The sequence below is a fragment of the Callionymus lyra genome, chromosome 19, assembly GCF_982586985.1.
Source record: "Callionymus lyra chromosome 19, fCalLyr1.hap1.1, whole genome shotgun sequence".
Classification (NCBI taxonomy): Eukaryota; Metazoa; Chordata; class Actinopteri; order Syngnathiformes; family Callionymidae; genus Callionymus; species Callionymus lyra.
The window spans coordinates 9,134,634-9,154,649 of record NC_141836.1 but is presented as its reverse complement, the minus strand read 5'-3'; the positions used below and the strand labels follow the sequence as shown (position 1 = coordinate 9,154,649).

At 41.4% G+C, this 20,016-nt stretch overlaps 1 protein-coding gene across 1 annotated transcript in view; it reads right to left on the bottom strand.

Annotated features, from left to right (window-relative positions):
• Nucleotides 1-393: 393 nt before the first annotated feature.
• Nucleotides 394-20,016, bottom strand: part of plxnb3 (plexin B3) — a 44,590-nt gene continuing 24,967 nt past the window's right edge. Inside the window, exons 4-40 of the mRNA XM_087780944.1 lie at nucleotides 18,690-19,407; nucleotides 16,731-16,910; nucleotides 14,577-14,705; nucleotides 14,413-14,513; nucleotides 14,209-14,341; nucleotides 13,980-14,139; nucleotides 13,804-13,912; nucleotides 12,749-12,857; nucleotides 12,557-12,673; nucleotides 11,755-11,868; nucleotides 11,599-11,689; nucleotides 11,361-11,530; nucleotides 10,246-10,397; nucleotides 10,070-10,175; nucleotides 9,877-10,013; nucleotides 9,642-9,818; nucleotides 8,872-9,037; nucleotides 8,681-8,812; nucleotides 8,503-8,607; nucleotides 8,290-8,433; nucleotides 7,269-7,420; nucleotides 7,102-7,202; nucleotides 6,825-7,039; nucleotides 6,576-6,754; nucleotides 5,814-5,880; nucleotides 5,561-5,707; nucleotides 5,419-5,499; nucleotides 5,281-5,359; nucleotides 5,109-5,212; nucleotides 4,950-5,037; nucleotides 3,935-4,101; nucleotides 3,695-3,855; nucleotides 3,478-3,625; nucleotides 3,334-3,398; nucleotides 2,242-2,317; nucleotides 2,099-2,173; nucleotides 394-2,004 (exon numbers count right to left, since the gene is read on the bottom strand). Of these exons, the coding sequence (XP_087637070.1) occupies nucleotides 1,900-2,004; nucleotides 2,099-2,173; nucleotides 2,242-2,317; nucleotides 3,334-3,398; nucleotides 3,478-3,625; nucleotides 3,695-3,855; nucleotides 3,935-4,101; nucleotides 4,950-5,037; nucleotides 5,109-5,212; nucleotides 5,281-5,359; nucleotides 5,419-5,499; nucleotides 5,561-5,707; nucleotides 5,814-5,880; nucleotides 6,576-6,754; nucleotides 6,825-7,039; nucleotides 7,102-7,202; nucleotides 7,269-7,420; nucleotides 8,290-8,433; nucleotides 8,503-8,607; nucleotides 8,681-8,812; nucleotides 8,872-9,037; nucleotides 9,642-9,818; nucleotides 9,877-10,013; nucleotides 10,070-10,175; nucleotides 10,246-10,397; nucleotides 11,361-11,530; nucleotides 11,599-11,689; nucleotides 11,755-11,868; nucleotides 12,557-12,673; nucleotides 12,749-12,857; nucleotides 13,804-13,912; nucleotides 13,980-14,139; nucleotides 14,209-14,341; nucleotides 14,413-14,513; nucleotides 14,577-14,705; nucleotides 16,731-16,910; nucleotides 18,690-19,407 (5,260 nt within the window). The 3' untranslated portion in view covers nucleotides 394-1,899. The remainder of the gene's footprint in view (nucleotides 2,005-2,098; nucleotides 2,174-2,241; nucleotides 2,318-3,333; nucleotides 3,399-3,477; nucleotides 3,626-3,694; nucleotides 3,856-3,934; nucleotides 4,102-4,949; nucleotides 5,038-5,108; nucleotides 5,213-5,280; nucleotides 5,360-5,418; nucleotides 5,500-5,560; nucleotides 5,708-5,813; nucleotides 5,881-6,575; nucleotides 6,755-6,824; nucleotides 7,040-7,101; nucleotides 7,203-7,268; nucleotides 7,421-8,289; nucleotides 8,434-8,502; nucleotides 8,608-8,680; nucleotides 8,813-8,871; nucleotides 9,038-9,641; nucleotides 9,819-9,876; nucleotides 10,014-10,069; nucleotides 10,176-10,245; nucleotides 10,398-11,360; nucleotides 11,531-11,598; nucleotides 11,690-11,754; nucleotides 11,869-12,556; nucleotides 12,674-12,748; nucleotides 12,858-13,803; nucleotides 13,913-13,979; nucleotides 14,140-14,208; nucleotides 14,342-14,412; nucleotides 14,514-14,576; nucleotides 14,706-16,730; nucleotides 16,911-18,689; nucleotides 19,408-20,016) is intronic.

The window sequence follows — 20,016 nt, the reverse complement described above, 5'->3', positions numbered from 1 at the left end:
CTTTACTAGCTCAAGTCAGAACGTAAAAGAAATACAGATTTGTCTTATGTATCACAGTGTAAAGTGGATCACAATGACTTGAATCATTCATAAATGTTCCAAATTAGCCAAAAATAAAGTGTGTATGATTGACACTATCATGGTGTTGTTCTTTCTTAAATTCTTTGCTTTTAATGTTTAGTTCCACGAAAAAAAATACACATAATTTCACAATTTATAAAAAATGTATCGGTTGTAAACATCTATTTCCTAATAGTAATAGTAATTTAAGGCTAAAATGTTTCCCTCCATCATTGCATAAACACCTGTCAATCCTTTACTTATACATGTTTTTTAATCAATTTAAAATGGTAACCGTGATTCATCCAAATCAAGACACTGAAATAGATCAAATTATCATTTTAGTTTTTTTTATTGTTTTTACATAATACAAATGGTTTTGTTGCCGTCCCACGCACATAAAACACTTCTGCTCACTCTTCATCATCATCCTCCTCTTATCAGTAGTTTCATTTATTTACACGTTAAAAATTTTCATCGTATGATACAAACTTGTTTTTTTTAAATTCAAGCGTAGAAAAAAACCATTCAGTAGCAAACAGCTCGTCCGGTACGAGCCAAACACTCGCTCTCATCATCACACGTGGTTAGAAAACTGTACAAACTTCATTAAATATAGTTGGCGAGTCCAGGAGCCTCTGCCGTCCGCTCGCCGATTATATATAAATAGAAGCAGAAAAACTTTGTCAACACACGCATGCATCAAACTATGACTAGGAAAATACCAGAGGAAGAAGTAAAACAGACCAGAAAAGAAGTCCAGGGTGAGTCTCAATAGTTTTTTCCAGGTCTTGACAGTCAAAACAACAGTTTTTCAATATGTATTTTTTACAGTAAGGCTTCTGTACATGAATTAAAAGTTTCCTTTTCTTTCTTCAGTGTAGTTGTTATTGCTTAAATAATGGAGGAAAAAAAAAGTCCCGCTCTAGTTCAAACGGGCACCAGAATCCCATCAAGGTATTTTACAGAGTCGAAAACATGCAACACATTAAAAGTAAACTGTTGATAGCATCCTGACCTGTTAGTGATCTGTAGTTTTTTTTACAAGTAAGTCACATGATTTGTCTTTGTACATCCCGACAGGTGATAATAGTGTTTTTTTAATTCATCTTCCCATGATGCACTGCTTCCAAAAACAGACAACACCCCCCTAGCCGAAGGAAGAGCTAGGATAAATAATATACACAATAAGTTAGTTACACAAATATATTCTCTCTCACTCAAACACACACACTGTCAGTGTGATCTGGAAAAACAAGAAGGAAGACCAGTGTGGGGTCAAAGGTCAGGCGATGACCTGGGTCCCTGATCAGTTATTGGCTCCTAGAACGATGCTGGTTCACATGTGAAGGTAAGAAATGACTGATCGACATTCAGCAGTTGTGCTTTTTTTTTTTTTTTTAAGTCTGGGCCACGACACCTGATCTGTGATTGTCAGGTACAAATCCAGGCGAGTCCCAGGGTCTCCCCCTAAATGCAAAACGTCATCGTTAAGATTCTCGGAAAGTGCCCAGCAGCTTAATACTGTCATACATTCTGCTCGCGCCACATTTGGGGAACACAAACGTAGACTTAGAGCGAGTTCGTGGCACAGATGGAGAAGATACTCGTCGAACTGACGTCACACCGCGTCATTAACTTTGTGCTTTCAATCCATAGTTGGTCAACTTTTCGTGTCTTGATTGTCAGCCGGTGTGTCGTAGTGCATTTTTTAGCGCTGCAGCTGATTCTGTTTCTCACCCAAAAAATATATCTGGATTCTACACAAAACACAATCACGCACACATACAGCAGGAAGACAGTGTTGACTTGTGCTTTTCATCGTGGACGGAGAGGTCGTCAGAGGTCGGTGACTTTGTTCTCCACCAGGGCGGCGACCTGCTGGAGTCTGTAGGCCAGCTGCATCTTCTGACCGGAGCTGTCCTCCTCCAGAGACATGATGATCTGAGGGGACGCAGAGACAGGTGAGACACCTCCGTCTCCAAATATATGTATATATATATATATATATATATATATATATCAGTGAGTACTTTACCTGATCGTAGTATTTGTTGATGTATTTGTAAAGTTCCTGCAGGGCGACCAGGTTGTTGACGTCGTTGGAGAAGCTCTGAAAAGACGACACGCATGTTAGGAAAAAAAAGATGTTGATGGTTGAGGACCTCGACGAGGACGTACCCCTGAGAGCTCAGTGAGGGCAGAGTTCATCTCTTGGTAACAGCCAGATGCAGCACTGTGGATGTCACTGTAGTACCTGCACACACACACACCAAATACAGTCATTAAGACAGTTGATACACAACGTTCGTATTATATTTATATGTAAATAAATCATTAACAGTTTGGGTTTATTCATTTTTTACTAGTTAAAAGGTTTCTTTTACTAGTAAAAAAATAACTGAATCAAACGTCTTTACATGTCAAGAGTCACAGTCTATTGTACATTTTTTTCAAAAGAAAAAAAAACACTTTAACTACAGTAATAAAAATAAATTGAATCCTTTCTGTGAATAATTACATTTATCAAGTCAGTAGGATAACAAGAAATACATTTTTTATTTATTTAAATTGTTAAATAAATCTTTCAATTAAACGCAACTGAGCTTTTTATTATTGCTGGTAATAATTTGTTATATGAGCTCGAAAATATATATTTATTTTTACTTAATAACATTTTTAAAGGTGTGGACATAATACGATTTTTACAAAATATACATGTTTTTATTCACTTGTATTGACAATTATTATATTTTAAATAAATCCATTATTTTTGACACTGTATTTAAAGTTTTTCTCCTCTTTTCATCTAAATATTATTAACAAATAATATTTTTTAAGGCACCTTTAACATCACTACACACAGTACAGAAAGATTAAAAAACAACAGGGAGACACAACAGTAAGACTGAATTGAAAAGTTGAGAGGTACAAAAAGTTTAAACTAAAAACTAAAATCTTTAATCTTTGTATCCTTTATTTTTCTTAGATCTATGTTCTTTATCTTTAGACTTAGATTGTATCATCTTGTTCTTTCTCTTTATTTCTCTTTGTCCTTGTTATTATTTTATTTATTTTAATGAATAATTGCTGTATTGCTGTGGCTAATTGGAAAAAAACAATTTAATAATTCAATAAAGTTCTACCTACCTAAAAAACATTAACTCCAGTGAATAAGGTAGTTTAAAAGGGTGTTTTTAATTGAGTTTTAAAAACATTCCGCCTGAACAATTAAATACAAACGAGCCAGTAAGGTTAAGTTGAAGGTCTCACCTCTCCACCAGCTGTTTGTATCGAGGGATCTCTCGGGCGTACAGCAGTTTGTTGACAGGAGAGTCCTGATTGGGCCAAAAAAAGGTCACATGAGATTTTGCAATTGTACCACGTGGTAGAGTTCACGAGACAAAGGGGTCGTACCCGTCCGACTTTGTGCTCCGAGGTGGTGCACGAGTCGATGAAGGTCTGAGCGATGACGGACAGAACCGCGTCGATGCTGTCGGACACCTGGACGTCCAGCACGAACTGCGGGTTCTTCAGGATGTTGACCCAGAACCTGAGCGGGAGACTGCACCAGAGGGAGACAAGGGTGTTGGACAGAACCTCAGAGAAAGAGAGGGAGGAAAAACCATCTCACCTGTTGGTCTTCCAGATGTGCACGGTCTCTGGATCGTCGATCCCGTGCTTCTCCGCCATGTCGTCCAGGAAGTCGAAGAAAAACCTGACGGCGATGGGCGGAGGACGTTTGGTGCTCAGGATGGCGACAAAAACGTCGTCCACGAACTTCTGCAGTGTCCCCTGAGCGTGGAAGATATCGAGGTGTTATCATTATCATCATCATCATCATCATCATCAGACTCTGTGAGCTGGACGTTACCTTCATGGACAGCAGCCTGGTCAGGTATATCTCAGGAATGGCCTTCGCTCGCTCTCGTTCTCTCATGCTGGATTTTCTGTGTTTGGGGACTTCTTGGTCTTCGCTGCTCTTCACCAGATGCCACAGACGGAACCCCTCGTCCTCCTCTCCCTCCAGCATCGGCGTCTCTGCGTCATTAAAAAACATGATATAAGAAAATATTGTTTTGTCATGTAAAAGTCGCAATACAGTTTATATTTTATCTGTAATGAATCCCGACACGCCTGTCAGTTTTATGTTCCTTTACTCCTTAGTTTCATTCAGTTTTGTTTTTATCATGTCAAATATTTTTAATAGACTATTTTTTCAAGACAAAATAACCAACCAGAATTGCGAATTAAATCATCAAACGTATCGCTAGATGGAGCTGTAGCGCCATCACGTCTGTGTCGTTGCTCTGAAACAGAACATCATCGACACTTTTAATCATTTCTCTCTGATAATAATTAAACATTAAAAAGCTTGATGTATAAATTCGATTTACATTGAAATATCCTGTTTCTTTAATCTTATGAAGTAATTAATATTTATCTATCAATGTAGATATGTAAATTATATACAAATACATATATTTAACATTTTTACACACACAAATGTACTATTATTTAAATTATCATCAAACTGTTTATAGAAATATAATGTTGACATGTTAAAATTGTATTAGATTTTAAGGTATATATATCGTGATTTATATCGTTTCCAGAGTTACAGGTTCAGGCAGACAGAAAAAATTAAATAATATATATTTTTATATATTTTAAAGTCAGATTTTCAAACATATTATCTTGACTGAATCCTGTTTCGTTTTGTTGTACCCATGTTTCATACTTTGTGATTTATGATACTTTTTAGAATAGAAAACACTTTTAAAACGTTTAAAAATGACAAAATAAATAAATCGTCAACCACTAGAGGGTGCTGTCGCGCCAGTGTAAATGCATTACAAAAGTGCAGTTAATTATATAGATGATCTTACTTTCTCCAGTCTGGTAGATCTGGTTTACTCGTAGCGCACTGTTGCTATGACAACGGGGAATCAAAGCCACCGTGGCGCCGTCGGGAACCTGCGAGACGGCGAGTTCATGAATTTGAGAACCTGATTCCGAGAGCAGGTGATGCAAGAACATGTTCAAACCTTGTAATGTTGCAGCGTGTTTATTCGTTTCCAGCGTCCCTGAGCGACGGCCGTGACGTCATCGTCTGACAGCGTCAGGTGACCCGCCTGTCCAGAGCGCCACTCTGCGGGGCCAGACAAGGAAAACATTAGCCGGATCACATCGACACAAGGAAGACGAGCAGGACGGTACCGAGGTCCAGGTTGTCGGCTGCGGGTCTCTGAGAGAAGGGGGCGCCTCGGTAGACCTGGTCCATGATCTTGTCCTTCACCTGTTCGGAGCAGCGCGATTAGAGTCACTGGAAGACAACACGCTCTGGTGGACACGCACCTGAGTGATGGTGTCGGTGTCCAACACTTTGACCGGGCAGGGCTGGACGTCCACTCCGTTCTTCACCAGCACCGTCAGCGTCTGTGAGAGATGCGGAGCGTCAGATCGTGACCCGGTACCTTTCTGTGGTTTCTGTGGTTACCAGGGTGCAGAAGTCCACGTCCTCTCGCAGCAGGTGGCTGTCGTTGAGGGTCCGCTTGGCTCTGCCCGTCACTGCATCCACGGGACCCTTGTCCACCTGGTACTTGATGGCCCGGTACAGCATGTAGAGCGGTTCTCCTGCCTCCTCCTGTCAATGTCATTACTTTTTTAGTTTGATAAACACATTATAACACAACCGGATAACAATAATCTATTAATATATATTCGGGGAGGACGGGTCAAATATATCTGACCTTGAGGAAGGAGTAGAGGCAGATGGACATCCAGTTAGTGAGCATCTTTTCAACCACCGTCTCTGTTCTGTAAGAGAAGTTTGACATGAAATGAGACCCTTTGGTGGTCAGTCAGTGGTCGAGCAGGATATGACAACTAACAGTTACAGTTTATTGATCGTTCCTGAAAACTTTTGTATGAGTGTCAATAAATCATTCACAGAAACTGTTAGCTTCATCAAAATAAAATAATATTAATACATTTGAATTGTTGTGCCTTTTATATCAAGCAATCTTAAAGGGCTTAAAAGAAGAAATAATTAAAATATGAAACAAAGATATTGATAAAAACAATATAACATATTTTGTCTTGTCCGTTTTAAGACAAAATATAAAATTAACTCTTAAGGGAAGATCTAAAAGTTTTACTAAAATTAAAGCTTTAGCGTTAGCTTCAGTGTTAGCTCTAGGGTTGGCTTCAGTGTTAGCTTGAGTCTTAGCTTCATTATTAGCTTCATTTGTATCTTCAGTATAATCTTTTGTGTAAGCTTGAGTGTTAAATTCATTATTAGCTTCAGTGCTATATTTAGTGTCAGCTTCAGTATTTAATACTGAAGATAACACTAAAGATAACACTGAGGCTAATAATGAAGCTGATAATGAAGCTAATAGTATTAGCTTCTTCTAATAGTGCTTTTGTGTTATCTTCAGAATTAGCTTGATAAATGAGTCAAATGTAAGTGGTTCAAACCTCTTCGGGGATCAAGTGTTTTTTTTCCGTACCTTCGCAGCATGAGTTTGGGGTTCTTGGCCACGTACACCTGGACCAGGTCCTGCAGGAGGCTCTTCATCACGTCTGTGAAGTACTCCAGCTTGTCGTGCAGAGCTAGCGTCAGTAAACTAGCAACATAGCCGCGGTCCCGCTGAGAGAATCCCTGCTGGGCCTCCAGTGTGTGGATGAACTGAAGGACGAGAAGGACGCGTCACGGGCAGGTTCAGGACCAGATGCTACTCCAGGTCAACTCTACCGACCCGGATGAGGAAGACCCGGTTGTTGAGGAGACTGTTGAGCTGCTGCAGGCCCTGCTCCACCGTCTGCCTCCGCGAGTCCGGCAGGTCCAGCTGCCGACTCAAAGGAGCCTGTTGTCCCGGGAAGAAGACTCGCTCCGCGTAAGTGCGGTAGTCCAGGAGAGGAAGCCCCGGACCTCCTACGTCACTGCTGAGGTCCATCATCTCGGTCATCAGGTCTAACAGAGACACAGATTATGGATTTTATTTTGTCGTTTCAACCGCCTGATTCACCGCCTACCTGTGAACTCTTTACGACACTGATCTCCAACGTTGATCTCCAAGGTTTCCAGCTGCAACAGAACCTTCTTGTAGTCGCGCAGCGCTTGTTTACTCTTCCTCCTGCACACACAAGCATCAGGAATGATACAACATCATGAGATTGAGTCTGGTTCTGTTGCAGCTCACCTGTACATCAGGATGACCACCAGCACAGACAGGATGATGACGGCAGCTCCGGCCCCCAAACCAATCTGAGCAGCCAACGGCACCGGAGGCAGAGGAGAGTCGGTATCGTACTGGACGAATCCCAGGTCCTTCTTGTAGTTCCCCATCATGACCTGAGAGACAAAGTTAAACCTTTAATGATGATTTCAAATGACCAGTGAATAAAAAGTGTGTTTTTTATATTAGTGTGTACAAGTGTGTACAAGTGTGTACTAGTGTGCACTAGTGTGTACAGTTCTAGTGTGTACAAGTGTGTACTAGTGTGCACTAGCGTGTACAGTTCTAGTGTGTACAGAACTAGTGTATACAAGTGTGTAGAAGTGTGTACAGTACTAGTGTGTACTATTATGTACAGTACAACTATTCTGTATTAGTATGTATAAGAGTGTACAAATGTGTAAAATGTGTTTACAAGTGTATAGTAGTGTGTAGAACAGTATACAAGCATGTACTAGTGTGTATAACAGTATACAAGTGTGTACAAGTGTATACTAGTGTGTACTAGTGTGTAAGTTTGTACAAGTTTGGACAAGCATTTACACATGTCCACAAGTGTGAAAAAGTATGTAGAAGTGTGTATGAACTATTGTGTACAAGGGTGGACTAGTGTGAACAAGTGTTTAAATGTGCATAAGTGTGTGTACAAGTGTGTATAAGTGTATTCAACAGTATACAAGTGTATACTAGTCTGTACAACAGTATAAAAGTGTGTATAACAGTATACAAGTGTGTAAAAGTGTTTACAAGTGTATAGTAGTGTGTAGAACAGTATACAAGCATGTACTAGTGTGTATAACAGTATACAAGTGTGTACAAGTGTATACTAGTGTGTACTAGTGTGTACATGTTTGTTCAACAGTATACAAGTGTGTACAAGTGTATACAACAGTAAACAAGTGTGTATATGGCATACATGTTTGTTCAACAGTATACAACTAGTATACTAGTATACAAGTGTGTACAAGTATTTACTAGTATGTACCCTCAGACTGGGCAGACCATCAGGCAGAGACGTGGGGGGTTCACAGTACAGGTGTGTGCTGTCCAGGGTCTTCACTTCACACTCCTGGTCTCCCAGTAAGGCTTTAACCTCCTGCCGGGTCATGGCCCGGGTGAGATCCTGACCCTGCCAGACAGGAACGTCACAGACTTTGTTAGGACCATCTCGGAAAAAAACATTAAAAGCTGGACTCGCCTCCACCGCGATGACTCCTCCTGGCTTGAACCTGTACGGCACCTCAGGGGCGTCTTTGTTGAGGTGAAACAACTTGGGGTTCTGGTAGTACTGGAACTTCTGACCCTGAGCAGAGACATGATCATGTCAGCGACGGTTATGGAAGTATCTCAGTGACATCAGGATATCGGAGACGTACCTTTACATGCTGGAAGTAAACCCTCACACTGTCCAGTTGAAACCACACGTCCTTCACCCGGACGTCCTCGCTGACCTCAGGTGTGGGACACGTCATGCGGGTGGACGAGAGGACGGAGCAGCGTTCAGAGACCTGAGGGACAGACGGGTGAGACCAGGGTGGACTTTATGAAACCAGCTCTTTGCTCTCACGGTCGCTACGGTGCTGTTGAAGACCAGCTGCTGCCTGGAGGTGAGGACGGCCATTATTTTCCGGCGCCGCACTCTCTGGTCCTCCACAGGCTCCACGGACACCTGGAGGACGGGCTGCTGCACCACGTCCAGGTTTTTGCCCGTCACCTGGATGACACGCCCCCCACTGTGCACAGAGAACCTTCAGGTCACATGGTATGCTCACGTATCTGGGGTGCGGATCGAGTAATAACATATTGTGATATTGTAAATAAGGTTCTATTTGTAGTATTGATCCAAAATATGTACACACATAAGCTTTAAAGGCTACTGGAGTTTACTGTATCCTCTCGTCCTCAGTTATTGCCGGGGTATGTACATATAATGACTGCTGCCATCTAGCGGCAGGAGGTTGAATTGCAACACAAAAATTAACCATGAATATTTGCACGTTTATTGTACATCTTAGATACCACTCAACACACATAGATACATACATACATAACCACACACACACACACACACACACACACACACACTTACACATACACTCTCCCATACTCACACACAGATACACACACAAACTGACACACATTCAAACAAACACTTGAACACAAATTATTATAATTGTTTTATTAATCATAAAATAACTATGAAGGATAAAAAAGTAAATAAATATATATATATTATAATCTCTACAGTGCTGTTAAATATCCATGCAGTATCGTTAAAAAAAATGTATAGCGATATTTTAGTGTATTCATTTTGTCTAGTGTTGGTGTCTCGCTTACGCGTAGAAGCTCTCGGTGGGCGTGGCCTCCGTGATGACCGGGTCCTCCAGGTAACGGAAATTCACTTTGGGAACTAGACGTCCAGCCTTGCCGAACAAAACCCGAACTGGAAAAGCTCCGGTCCGGTTGCTGGGGCTTGTCTGACACACCAGCTGGGAGTCGCTGACCCGGTCCACTCTGAAGACAAGATATTAGTGGGAAGTCTTTGAAGTCTTTCAGTGTTTCGGGGACTCACATGGAGCAGGGAAGCGGGCCCAGGAAGGCCGTCAAATCGGTAGTCTGCCCGGTCATCAGCCGGCGCCCCCTAACGGTCAGCTTGGTTCCTCCTGACACCGGACCTTTCTCAGGGATCAGGCCTAAGAGTTGCGGGTCCTGAAAAAAAACGGATCAGAATCATGTAGTCCATAAACCTTGGGTGAAGATCTCACCTGGTAGGTGAAGGTCTGCAGTGAATGTCCAGGTGGGTTGGTTCCCACGGTAACAAGGACAGGTCCGGCGATGGGTTTCCCACTGGGCTGCAGCTCACACACAACCCTGCCATACACACAAGTACACACATGTTCACACACGTGGACCCCCCGGAGTGAGTCGGCTTTTGTCAGACCTGGTGGAGATGTGGTACTCCTCCGGCAGAGGCCGACATTGCACGCCCGCCACTGTGACTCCGCCCACCACATCCTGGTACTTCATCCCCATGTTCGTGCCAGTGATGGTCACCCTGACGCCGCCCTCTAGAGGCCCAGACAGAGGAACCACCTGCAGAGAGATATCTTTACATTATCTTAATGTTTTTTAACACTATTAATACATTTGAATATTTTCAAAATTAGTTTGATATCCTTATTCAAATAATTCAAACATTATTTTTCTAAATTCAATTCAATTCAACACTGTAGCCTTTTAAATTAAATATAAAAATATATAAACGTACCATGATTAATTAGTTATAAGAATTTATAACCTTATTGTATTTATTTGTATTTTCTCTTTTTAACAATTTCATGTATTTATTGTATTTGATTTTATTAATCTAATTTTATTTAATCCATATTATTTTATTATTTTATTCTGAAATGCCACTAAAAAGAAATTCCTGTGTTGTGTTGTCTGAAAGTACTCTTTTGGTATTGTCAGGTGGAGTCTTAAATTAAATTTAAAAGCCTACAAATTTATAAATATTGAATTTAGAAAATGTATTTTTTAAATTATTGGAATAAGAATAAAAAAAATCCAAATTAATTCATTTTCAAACGCATTTTATCTTCATTTATATAGATATTTATAAATGGATATCTAAAATCAACCATTCAATATACAAATTATTATAAAATATTAATGGATTTCCAAATTATTATAAAAGACACAACAAATAAAACATTCCAATATTGAAATTATTTAATTTAATGAATCCCAAAAAATTCATAATGCTTATAAAATACAACATTTAAATACATTTTTTTAAAGTCAAAATTTAAAAACGTTAGATCCAACCAATCAACATTGTGCTTCCACAAGAACACACATGAGAGACGAACACACAAAGCAGTCGAAAAAGACACAAAGGTAGGATTGTTGTTTACCGAGAGACAGACAGGTGACAAACGCACTGACGGATGCAGAACGGAAGAGAGAAAGACACAAGAGGAAGATCAGACGGACGTCGACAGGTGAATGAAGGACAACCACACACACTGTGACACACACAGATCGTTTGTGTACCTGAGCGATCTGAGGGGGGGGGCACGTGTCCGCCGGAGCGCTGAAACACGATTGGTTGTAGACACAGCCGGGGGCGGAGCTTCCCTGACACCAAACACAGCCGAACTCTTTGGGCACGGCCAGGCAGCGCGAGCAGTCGGACTGACCAGCCGAGCAGTCGTACAGTTCCACTACACACATGAACAACGTGTGAGACGCAGACACAATTTAGTACACAAAGACACACACACACACGTACGTTTGAGGCCAGGCGAAGTGTCGATGCGTCTCTCCCCTCTTCTCAGATAGACAGGAGCCAGATACTGAAGCTGGCTGATGACAGACTGGAACTGGAGAGACAGACAGGTTCAGATCTTTGTGTGCTTCTGCATTTGTGTGTATGTGTGTGTGTTACCTGGTGAGGGGTGCAGGTGAAGGTGTGTGTTCCATCTTGCCTCTTCTGTCCAGCAGCTTTCAGGCTGACCTCTTGTCCGTGGACGTCCACCACACACTCGTACTCACCAGCGTCCTGTCACCACGATATATGATATTTATACGATATATTGCAATACTGTAGCAACAAGTATACATTTGTAGTATTGTCGAGAACCTGACTTTCAGAATTTACAGACAACATGACTCTTGACGATGTCGTAACTGCTTTCATTTGTTTTTGAAACCCTAACATCATCAAACATCCGCTTCAAAACTGCCAGAGTTGACTGTATCCTCTCGTCCTCAGTCATCTTCTACACTTCTCTAAGGGAAGTAATGACTACTGCCATCTAGCGGCAGGAAGTTTTAGTTTAAGATTATAAAAAATGAAAAAAAGTCTTCAGGATTTCCATGTTAATTGTAAAAATACTAATTACAATTATTGTATTTTATACACAGTTTATTGAAATGAAATCAATGAAAAAACTATGGTAAAAATAATACAATAACATTGAACGATAGTTCAGGAACTAGTTTATATTTTGAGGACGTAAGTTACTCAAAATGATGAACTATGAACTGAACTAGTTTATGTAGAACGTTTTCCAATACTGGCTAGTACGTTACCATGATTGTGTGATTTTATTGTATTATGTGTTTTTATTGTAAACCTTGAGTCCCATGAAAGGTGCTATTAAATAATAATGTATTATTATAAATATATTCAAGTGTATGGATATTTCCTCACACCACTATTTGTGAGCGTGTTCACAGCAGGTTACCTTGAACACGTCCAGGTTCCTCCCCCTCAGAACCAGCGTGGTGCTCTGGCCCAGGGGAACGAGCGAAGAGCTCTGCAGGGCGAAGACGAGAGGACACAGAGAAGGACGAGTGGATTCCTGCGGAGAGACAGAGACAGGGTGAGGCCGAGGACAAGAGGACAAATTTCAAAAAGCAGGACAACAGTGCCGTACTCGCTCGTTCTGGATGATGTGTTTGCTGGGACAGCTGTGGTCGTGGATGCAGAGTTGATCCAGTGGACACCAGTTGCACTTCCACACACTGCTGATGCACGAGAGACACCTGACACACACCAGGAGCCACTTGTTAAGGTAACAATGTACAATATTTACAGTTTAACTGCAAATATTCAATGTTTATTTATTTGTGTGCTGCAGTTCAAGTTCCGGCCGCTAGATGGCAGCAGTCATTACGTCCTATGCAACTAAAGGAACAAAGAAATCCTGCGTTATCCCGGTGATGACTGAGGACGAGAGGATACTACTGTAGTTTCGAAGCTGATTTTTCGGGGCATATTGTATATCGATACACTTAAATATATATACGTTTTAAATATATTTCCTTCATGGTACTGTATCCAGTGTTGGGAAACGTTCGAAATTAACAAGTTTAAAGTTTAGTTCACAAATGAACTAGTTCATAATTTTGAGTAGCGTACATCAGGCAGTACTTTCTAAAATATGAACTAGTTCATGAACTATCGATCAATAATGCGTTCAGGGACAACGCTGACCTTATCGGTATTCAATAGCATTGCATCGATATTAAAAAAAAAAATGTTTTCGGCTTGTATTATTGTTTATTATAGTTTTTTTTATGGTTTTTATTTCAATAAACTGTATCAAGTAAAATATATTGAATTGTTATTTACAATTAACATGAAAATCCTGAGGCATTTTCCTGCCAGGAAGCTTAGTTGAAGGCAGCAGTCATTACTTCCTCTAAAGAAATGAAAAAGACTGAGGACGAGAGGATACAGTCGACTCCAGCAGCTTTTAAATCTGATGTTTGGACATATTTTGGTTTCAAAACAAATGAAAACAGTTACGACTTCGCCAAGAGTCACGTGGTCTGTAAATTCTGCAACACCAGAGTCAAGTACTCGACAATACTACACATATATCCTTGTACGGTATCACAATATATTGAATATATATCGTGATATGTATCGTATCGCCAGATTCTTGCCAATACACACCCTATAAAACTTAAAAAAGTGTCGACTCACTGTGAGTTCTGGTTCTGGCGGCTCACGGCGCCACAATCGAAGAACGTCATGTTTCCCGTGGTGATGGTCACGTGACCGAACATGACGGACACCGGCAGGATCATGTGATCTGGAGGGTACGAAGAGGACGAGGGTCAGCTCGGGCAATAACTCAAACATCTTGCAAAAACACTGACCACTTCCTGTCGGCATAGGAGGGAGAAGCTTTGGCGCGGGTGATTGACAGGTGATGCTGGTTCCCGTGACAACGGCGGGCTGTGGAGGAAGATGCTGGAAGACACATGACAGCGTCTCGGCGCCCGTGAGCTCCGGCAGCTGGATGACTGACAGCGTCACCTGGGAAACCAGCGCAGGCGTTTTTTACTTTGATGTCCGCCGCTCGTTATCTCACGGGGCGTCACTCACCTGCGTCCGCTCGTCTTTGCTCTGATTGGCCGGCTGCAGACTCTGCACCGTCACGCACCGATTCGACTGGTTGAAGCTCCAGAGCCAGTGGTTGGACTGCAGGTGGCGCTGACACTCGTGCTTTCTTGAACATCTGCAACAAACGGATTTAAAAGTTGTTCCAGGGTCGGAGGTCGAGTCGGGGTCGCGGCTCCCACGCTATACCTTCCTTCCAGGACGCACCAGCCGCAGTACGGGTCCCGGACGGTGAGACAGGACTGACAGTCCGTCTGTCTCTCGCAAGACGACACGGGGACCTTTGAAAGCTGCGGGACAAACCCCGACCGTTTAGATCAAAGATCAGAGGTCAAAGGTCGCCGCTGACTCACCCTGCTGCTGGTCAGGACGAAAATGTGTTGCTGTCCGTCATCCACGATGAGGTCGGCAGTGATGGCTTCACCCTTGTCCACGGACACTCTCCCGTACAGGTCACCGGACAGGTCCGCGTGGACCAACACCTGAAATACAACTTTCGATTAGCTCCTACACGCCAGCAGGGGAGCCATTTCACCACATTTTTTTTATCGTCTCTCCTCTATTTTCCTCATCCTCAATTCCCTGCTCTCTACCCGCACTTATGCAACAACACCCGCTTGTCATCCTGAAATCTCAGAATAATTATTTACAATTGCCATTAAAATCTTCTTTACACAGAACTGCTCCACGGTTTCTTCACAGACAAAAAGTACAACTTTCAACCGGTAAACTAAAAATTAAAATAGATCCATTACAATTTAGCGTGGATAGTGGTTTTGAGAAATTTTAAATAATGAATTTATTTTACTCTTTTGGATTATTTTTAGATTTCTAACTGGGTTAACAGTGTCTTTGCTAATGTTTGCTGCGTTATCCAATGATAGCGATAATAATGTGTCGTCCCCATTTTTACCAGGATTGAACCTCAAAGTGCTTCAGACCAGCAAAACCCTTGACTAATAAGACTGAACTTTAAATAAAAAATATAATTAAAGACACTTCCTATTGAAGTCAATTATAATTGCAAAAATTGTTGAAGCTGAAGGAGAGATTTTTTTTTATTATTAAATAACAATTATTAATAAATAATACATCATGAAATAGGGACAAAATATTGTAAATATTAGAATTAATTAAGTATATCATTATTATTTTTACTATTCTATTTCATTCTACTTCACATAGAGTAGAAATCAACACAACTATACAAAAATATCCCCAAAAATATTAAATATTGGTTAATTTTTTTAAAGACTGAATATTAAAAAGTGTATCATTTATTTAAATAATTCTAATTAAGATAGATACATGTTTTTAAAAAAAAATTATTTGTTTTTAAATGTAAATAAAGGGTACAAAAATAAATAATACAATATATCATAGTTATTTTAAATTAAATTATAAAAATGATTCAAACTTATTGAGCAACACTTTATTACTGATTATATTTTGTAGCCGTTAGTAGTTGATTTTGGTTCAATGATACATGTACGTTTTAGAGCATTGTGTCAAACCTGTGACTCCTTAAACCGACTTTCCCCGACATGTCAGAAGTCAGTCAGTCTCATCCTAATTTCAGAGGCTAATTTTAGCATTAATCTGTGTTACTTGTCAAAATTAATTAACTGTCCTTATGCACGGCTGACTCTTGACTCACTCTCTCCTTCAAGCACAAACAAACATCCTTGTCATTCACCCGATTTTCCTTCCATCCGCCTCAATCTCAATTGCCTATAAAACATGTTTGTTTATTTCTTTATGAACTTTATTGTATCCTAGAGATTGATAATTGGCCAAAACAGGCCACATAAATTGACTTGGCAGGCCAATTATGGTCCTCCAGCCTTATGTTTGCAGAAATGTTTTTACTTAAATTTGACTAAAATCTCTACAGGAGTGGGCAGTTTAATTAACAAACAGGACATGATGAGAAAACTTCATAATAATCAAATCTTCTTAGTATAATTATGCCATTAAAATATAAGTAAACCAAAAATCAGTATAAAAAATATTCTTTTCATATGGAAAAAGAATCTGTTTGAATATTTAATTGGCTGTGGGCCCCATAAATACATCCTCAGGGCCTCAGGGCGTAACTGTGAATTAGAATGCTGAGCCGAGAAGAGAGAAGAGAAAGGGTAGAGGTCGTGAGAGAAAGGTGAAGGAAGACAGCTGTGGAGGAGAGACGAAGGGAAGGAGACACCAAAGGGAGGTGAAGGTCTGAGATGAAAAATGTGCTGACATGCAAGGTGAGGAATGAAAGAATAAATTAAGAAGAGGAAGAGTTGAAAGTCATGCTGGCAGAGGGAGGTAAAATAGTTTCAAATGAAAGGAGGAGAGGCGAGTGTCACTAAAGGGAGAACATGGACACACATGTGAAGATGAAAAGAGCGAGAGAGCAGCGAAGTTGGAGCAGAAAAGAGGATTTACTGGAGCTGGATCCGACCGCAGAGGACAGGAGGGTCTTAAGAGCAGAGAAAGTTTCTGCCCGAGGAACCGGAGCTAACCTTGTGCAGGCGTCCGTCTCGGTCCCCCAGGAAGGCCACGGTGTGTCCGGCCTCCATCGCGGTGCACACGGCGGTCAGCTGGGTGGTGGTGGTGAAAGTGGGCGTGGCTTGAAGAGGCACGGCGCTGGCGATGGGGTTCGGGGTGTGTTCTCCGCCGCACGGGTACTCCGAGAGAGAGTCCTGGAGGATGATTAAAAATAATCATCATCATCATCTTCGACGTCTACCGTTATCAACGCCATCTGTACCATAGACATCCATCACTGTCATCACCGTGGTAACCATTCTCACTATTCAGCATCACCTGCGATCTTAGCCAATAAAACCCTTTTTTTAGGTTTCCCTCTTGACTTGGGATGGAACTAAAGATTCAAATGCAGACCTGGCCAAGCAGCTCATGCTTTGTCTGTTTTAATGTGGCCCTCAATAGGTCAAAGATCAGGTTAAAGCTAAGATTGCTTTTTTAATTTATTTTTATTTTTCATAACTAGTCTCTAAAAATATGACAGTAGAGGTTTTGTTTTAGGACATTTTTACCATTTATGGCCCCTGAGAAATATTTAAGGAAAATTTAAAAAAAGAAATATATTATGAAAATAAGAGTTTTCATATCCTACCACAGTTATCTAAATAGAATTTATTAGCCTACCACTGTGAAAATGTGTTTCATCGCGTTGATTGTAATGGTTTTTTTTAAATAAAGGATGTGAAATTAGCCCCTTGGAGGAGGTAAGTACTGACTCAGGGATTTTTCGTTTTCCAATAGGTTTTTATGTTGACAAAATATAAGCTTGAATATAAAATGATATTCTAATTTCAAGATGATTTTATCTTCTAACGGATCATATATCAAACTAGATCAAAGCAGATTAATGTTGTTATAAAGATGCCAGAGTTTGAGATAAGATAAGAAAAATAATCAATGTTTAAACAAAGATAATCAATGTCAACAATTATGTGGAGACTTAAATATTAAGTAAATATTTAGTTTTATGTGCCTGCGATCTTAACTATAAAAGGTTTTTGGCCGTTTACTTGTTTGAGTTTGATTCCACTGCCTTAGTTCAACACGTTTATTTGTCTAGTAAATGCTGGAGAAATATAAAGAATTGATCCGCGTGTTGAAATCCTGATATTCCAGGAGACTGCTCACTTAAAACCACACAGATTTGCTGCCATTTCATGTTGGAAATAAGTAAAAATTAGAGTAAAAGAAGTGTTTACTAACTTTGACTATTCGATACACTAAACATATATATATATATATATATATATATATATATACACGAAAATATCCTCTTTTTATGATCATTTTTAAATGTTAAGAACTCAAAGTTAAGCTGAAGTTCTTTATCCGACTCCTGAAAACACCATTGGACTCTGGTCTCCGCTCAATTAACATTCCACAGCAGGGCACAGTGTCTCTGTGACCCTTTTTTAAAAGCTTCCGACTCTGATCCGAGCGCGTCAGAACATCCACTGCCAACACGGATAATCACCGCGACATGACACTGAACCGGTCTGTGACAGCAGCCTGCAGATGTTTACACAACCTGCGGGGAAAGTGCTCCAATTTCTGCTGGCATCGACGAATCGTCGGTGAGAGTTTAAGAAAGAAAAAAAAGAAAAAAAAAGCCGACTCAGATCTGTTAATAATCGGCTGATGCTGCTTTTTGGACGAGGAGGTCTATAATCATGGAGCTCCATCATAATCATGGTTTTTTGCTTGTTTTACGGATCACTTGCAGCAAGAGGCATAATCTCCTCTTTGTGTGTGTGAGTGCTAGAGGAAGTAGGGGGGGGCTTCAACCAGATGCTTTGAGTGACAGCTGTCATGACCAACGTTCCAGCTGATGAGGCAAACAGCTGTAATCCACTTAAGTATTAAGGTCAGTAGACCGGTTTATAGTACGTTGTTAAATTTGTTATATATGCCGTTGATTGACAGGTGGACGGTACCTTCGGTAGATGCAGACACTTTGACGACACGGCGTACTCGATGTACGCCTCCTCCTCCCCGCCGCTCCCTTGACCTCCTTCCGTGTAGCACACCTCCTGCGTCTGCCGCATCATCCCGTCCAGCTCCTCCATCCCGAAGACGCAGAGCGCCGAGCGACTGGTGGCGATGGGCGTGGACGCCTGACCCGCCGCCATCACCACAAACAGGGCCTGCTTCCCGCCGTGGCGCCCGAGCCAGGCGGCCTGCGCCAGGTTATAGCCGCCGCCGCAAAGGAGCGGCACCTCCACGTAGGAGTAGAAGCTTCGGTCCGACTTGCACAGGCGGGACGCGTACGTCCGGTACTCCTTCTTGTGCTGAATGTCCCGCCGCCAAAACAGGAAGTAGATATGGTCGCCATGGGTGACGGCCTTCACAAAGTGGTTGTTGTACTCGGAGTAGCTTCCCACCACCAGTTTGCCGAGCTCCTCCTCCTGCGAGAAGGCGCGGCGGGAGTCCAGGGGAGACAGGCGGCGGGTCGTGATGGGAGGGATGTCACCCGGACCTTTGTTGGTGTAGCCTCGTCCGACCAGCATCAGCCGCAGGTTCCCTCCTTCCAGCTTGTTCGCCGCCGTGATGATGACGGCGACCGTGGAGACTCGGGCGTCGTTAGCGGCGACATACTGGGTGTCCACGGGGTTGGAGGTCTGGTAGATGAGCTGGGAGATGTTGGAGAGACTCCTGTAAGGTAGAAGATGATGACATCAGCAAATGTGACTTCAGATCATCCTTTATACACGTAGATCAGTCAAGACTTCATTTCGACTTTAGAAGATTCCATAATTGCGATTGGTTTTGATGTTTCGATGCTTGAGGCACAAAAAAACCCACGAGAAACTCCGTCTGGTTAAGTGTACCGTGGTACCTCGCCTTGACATGGTTCATCTTCTGATGTCTCGCTTCATACAGTACGTTAATTAAATATGTTAGAACGGAAAAGCTCCTTTTAATTGCTACAAATGGTCGATTAATTTGAACAGCAGATACACTTCAACACAATCACAGAACTAAGTGGAAGCACTAATTACCAACCTTACTTATGGTGCCATGAAAACAGTGAATTCCCATAATGCCTCTCTGTTTAGTGGCTTCTGATCGGTAACTACAAAACTGTATTTATATTCTACGTCTAAGTTGCTGTGATCAACAGCTCCGATAGGCTGGGCGGCAAAGCATTGCGGGAGCTGTTCGGGTCAGCTTTCTTGCTGCAAGTTTAACTTCATTTTGTTAATTAAAACCGTGTCCTTTGTTGATCCGTTTGTTGTGAATAATTAATAATTTCATTATCAA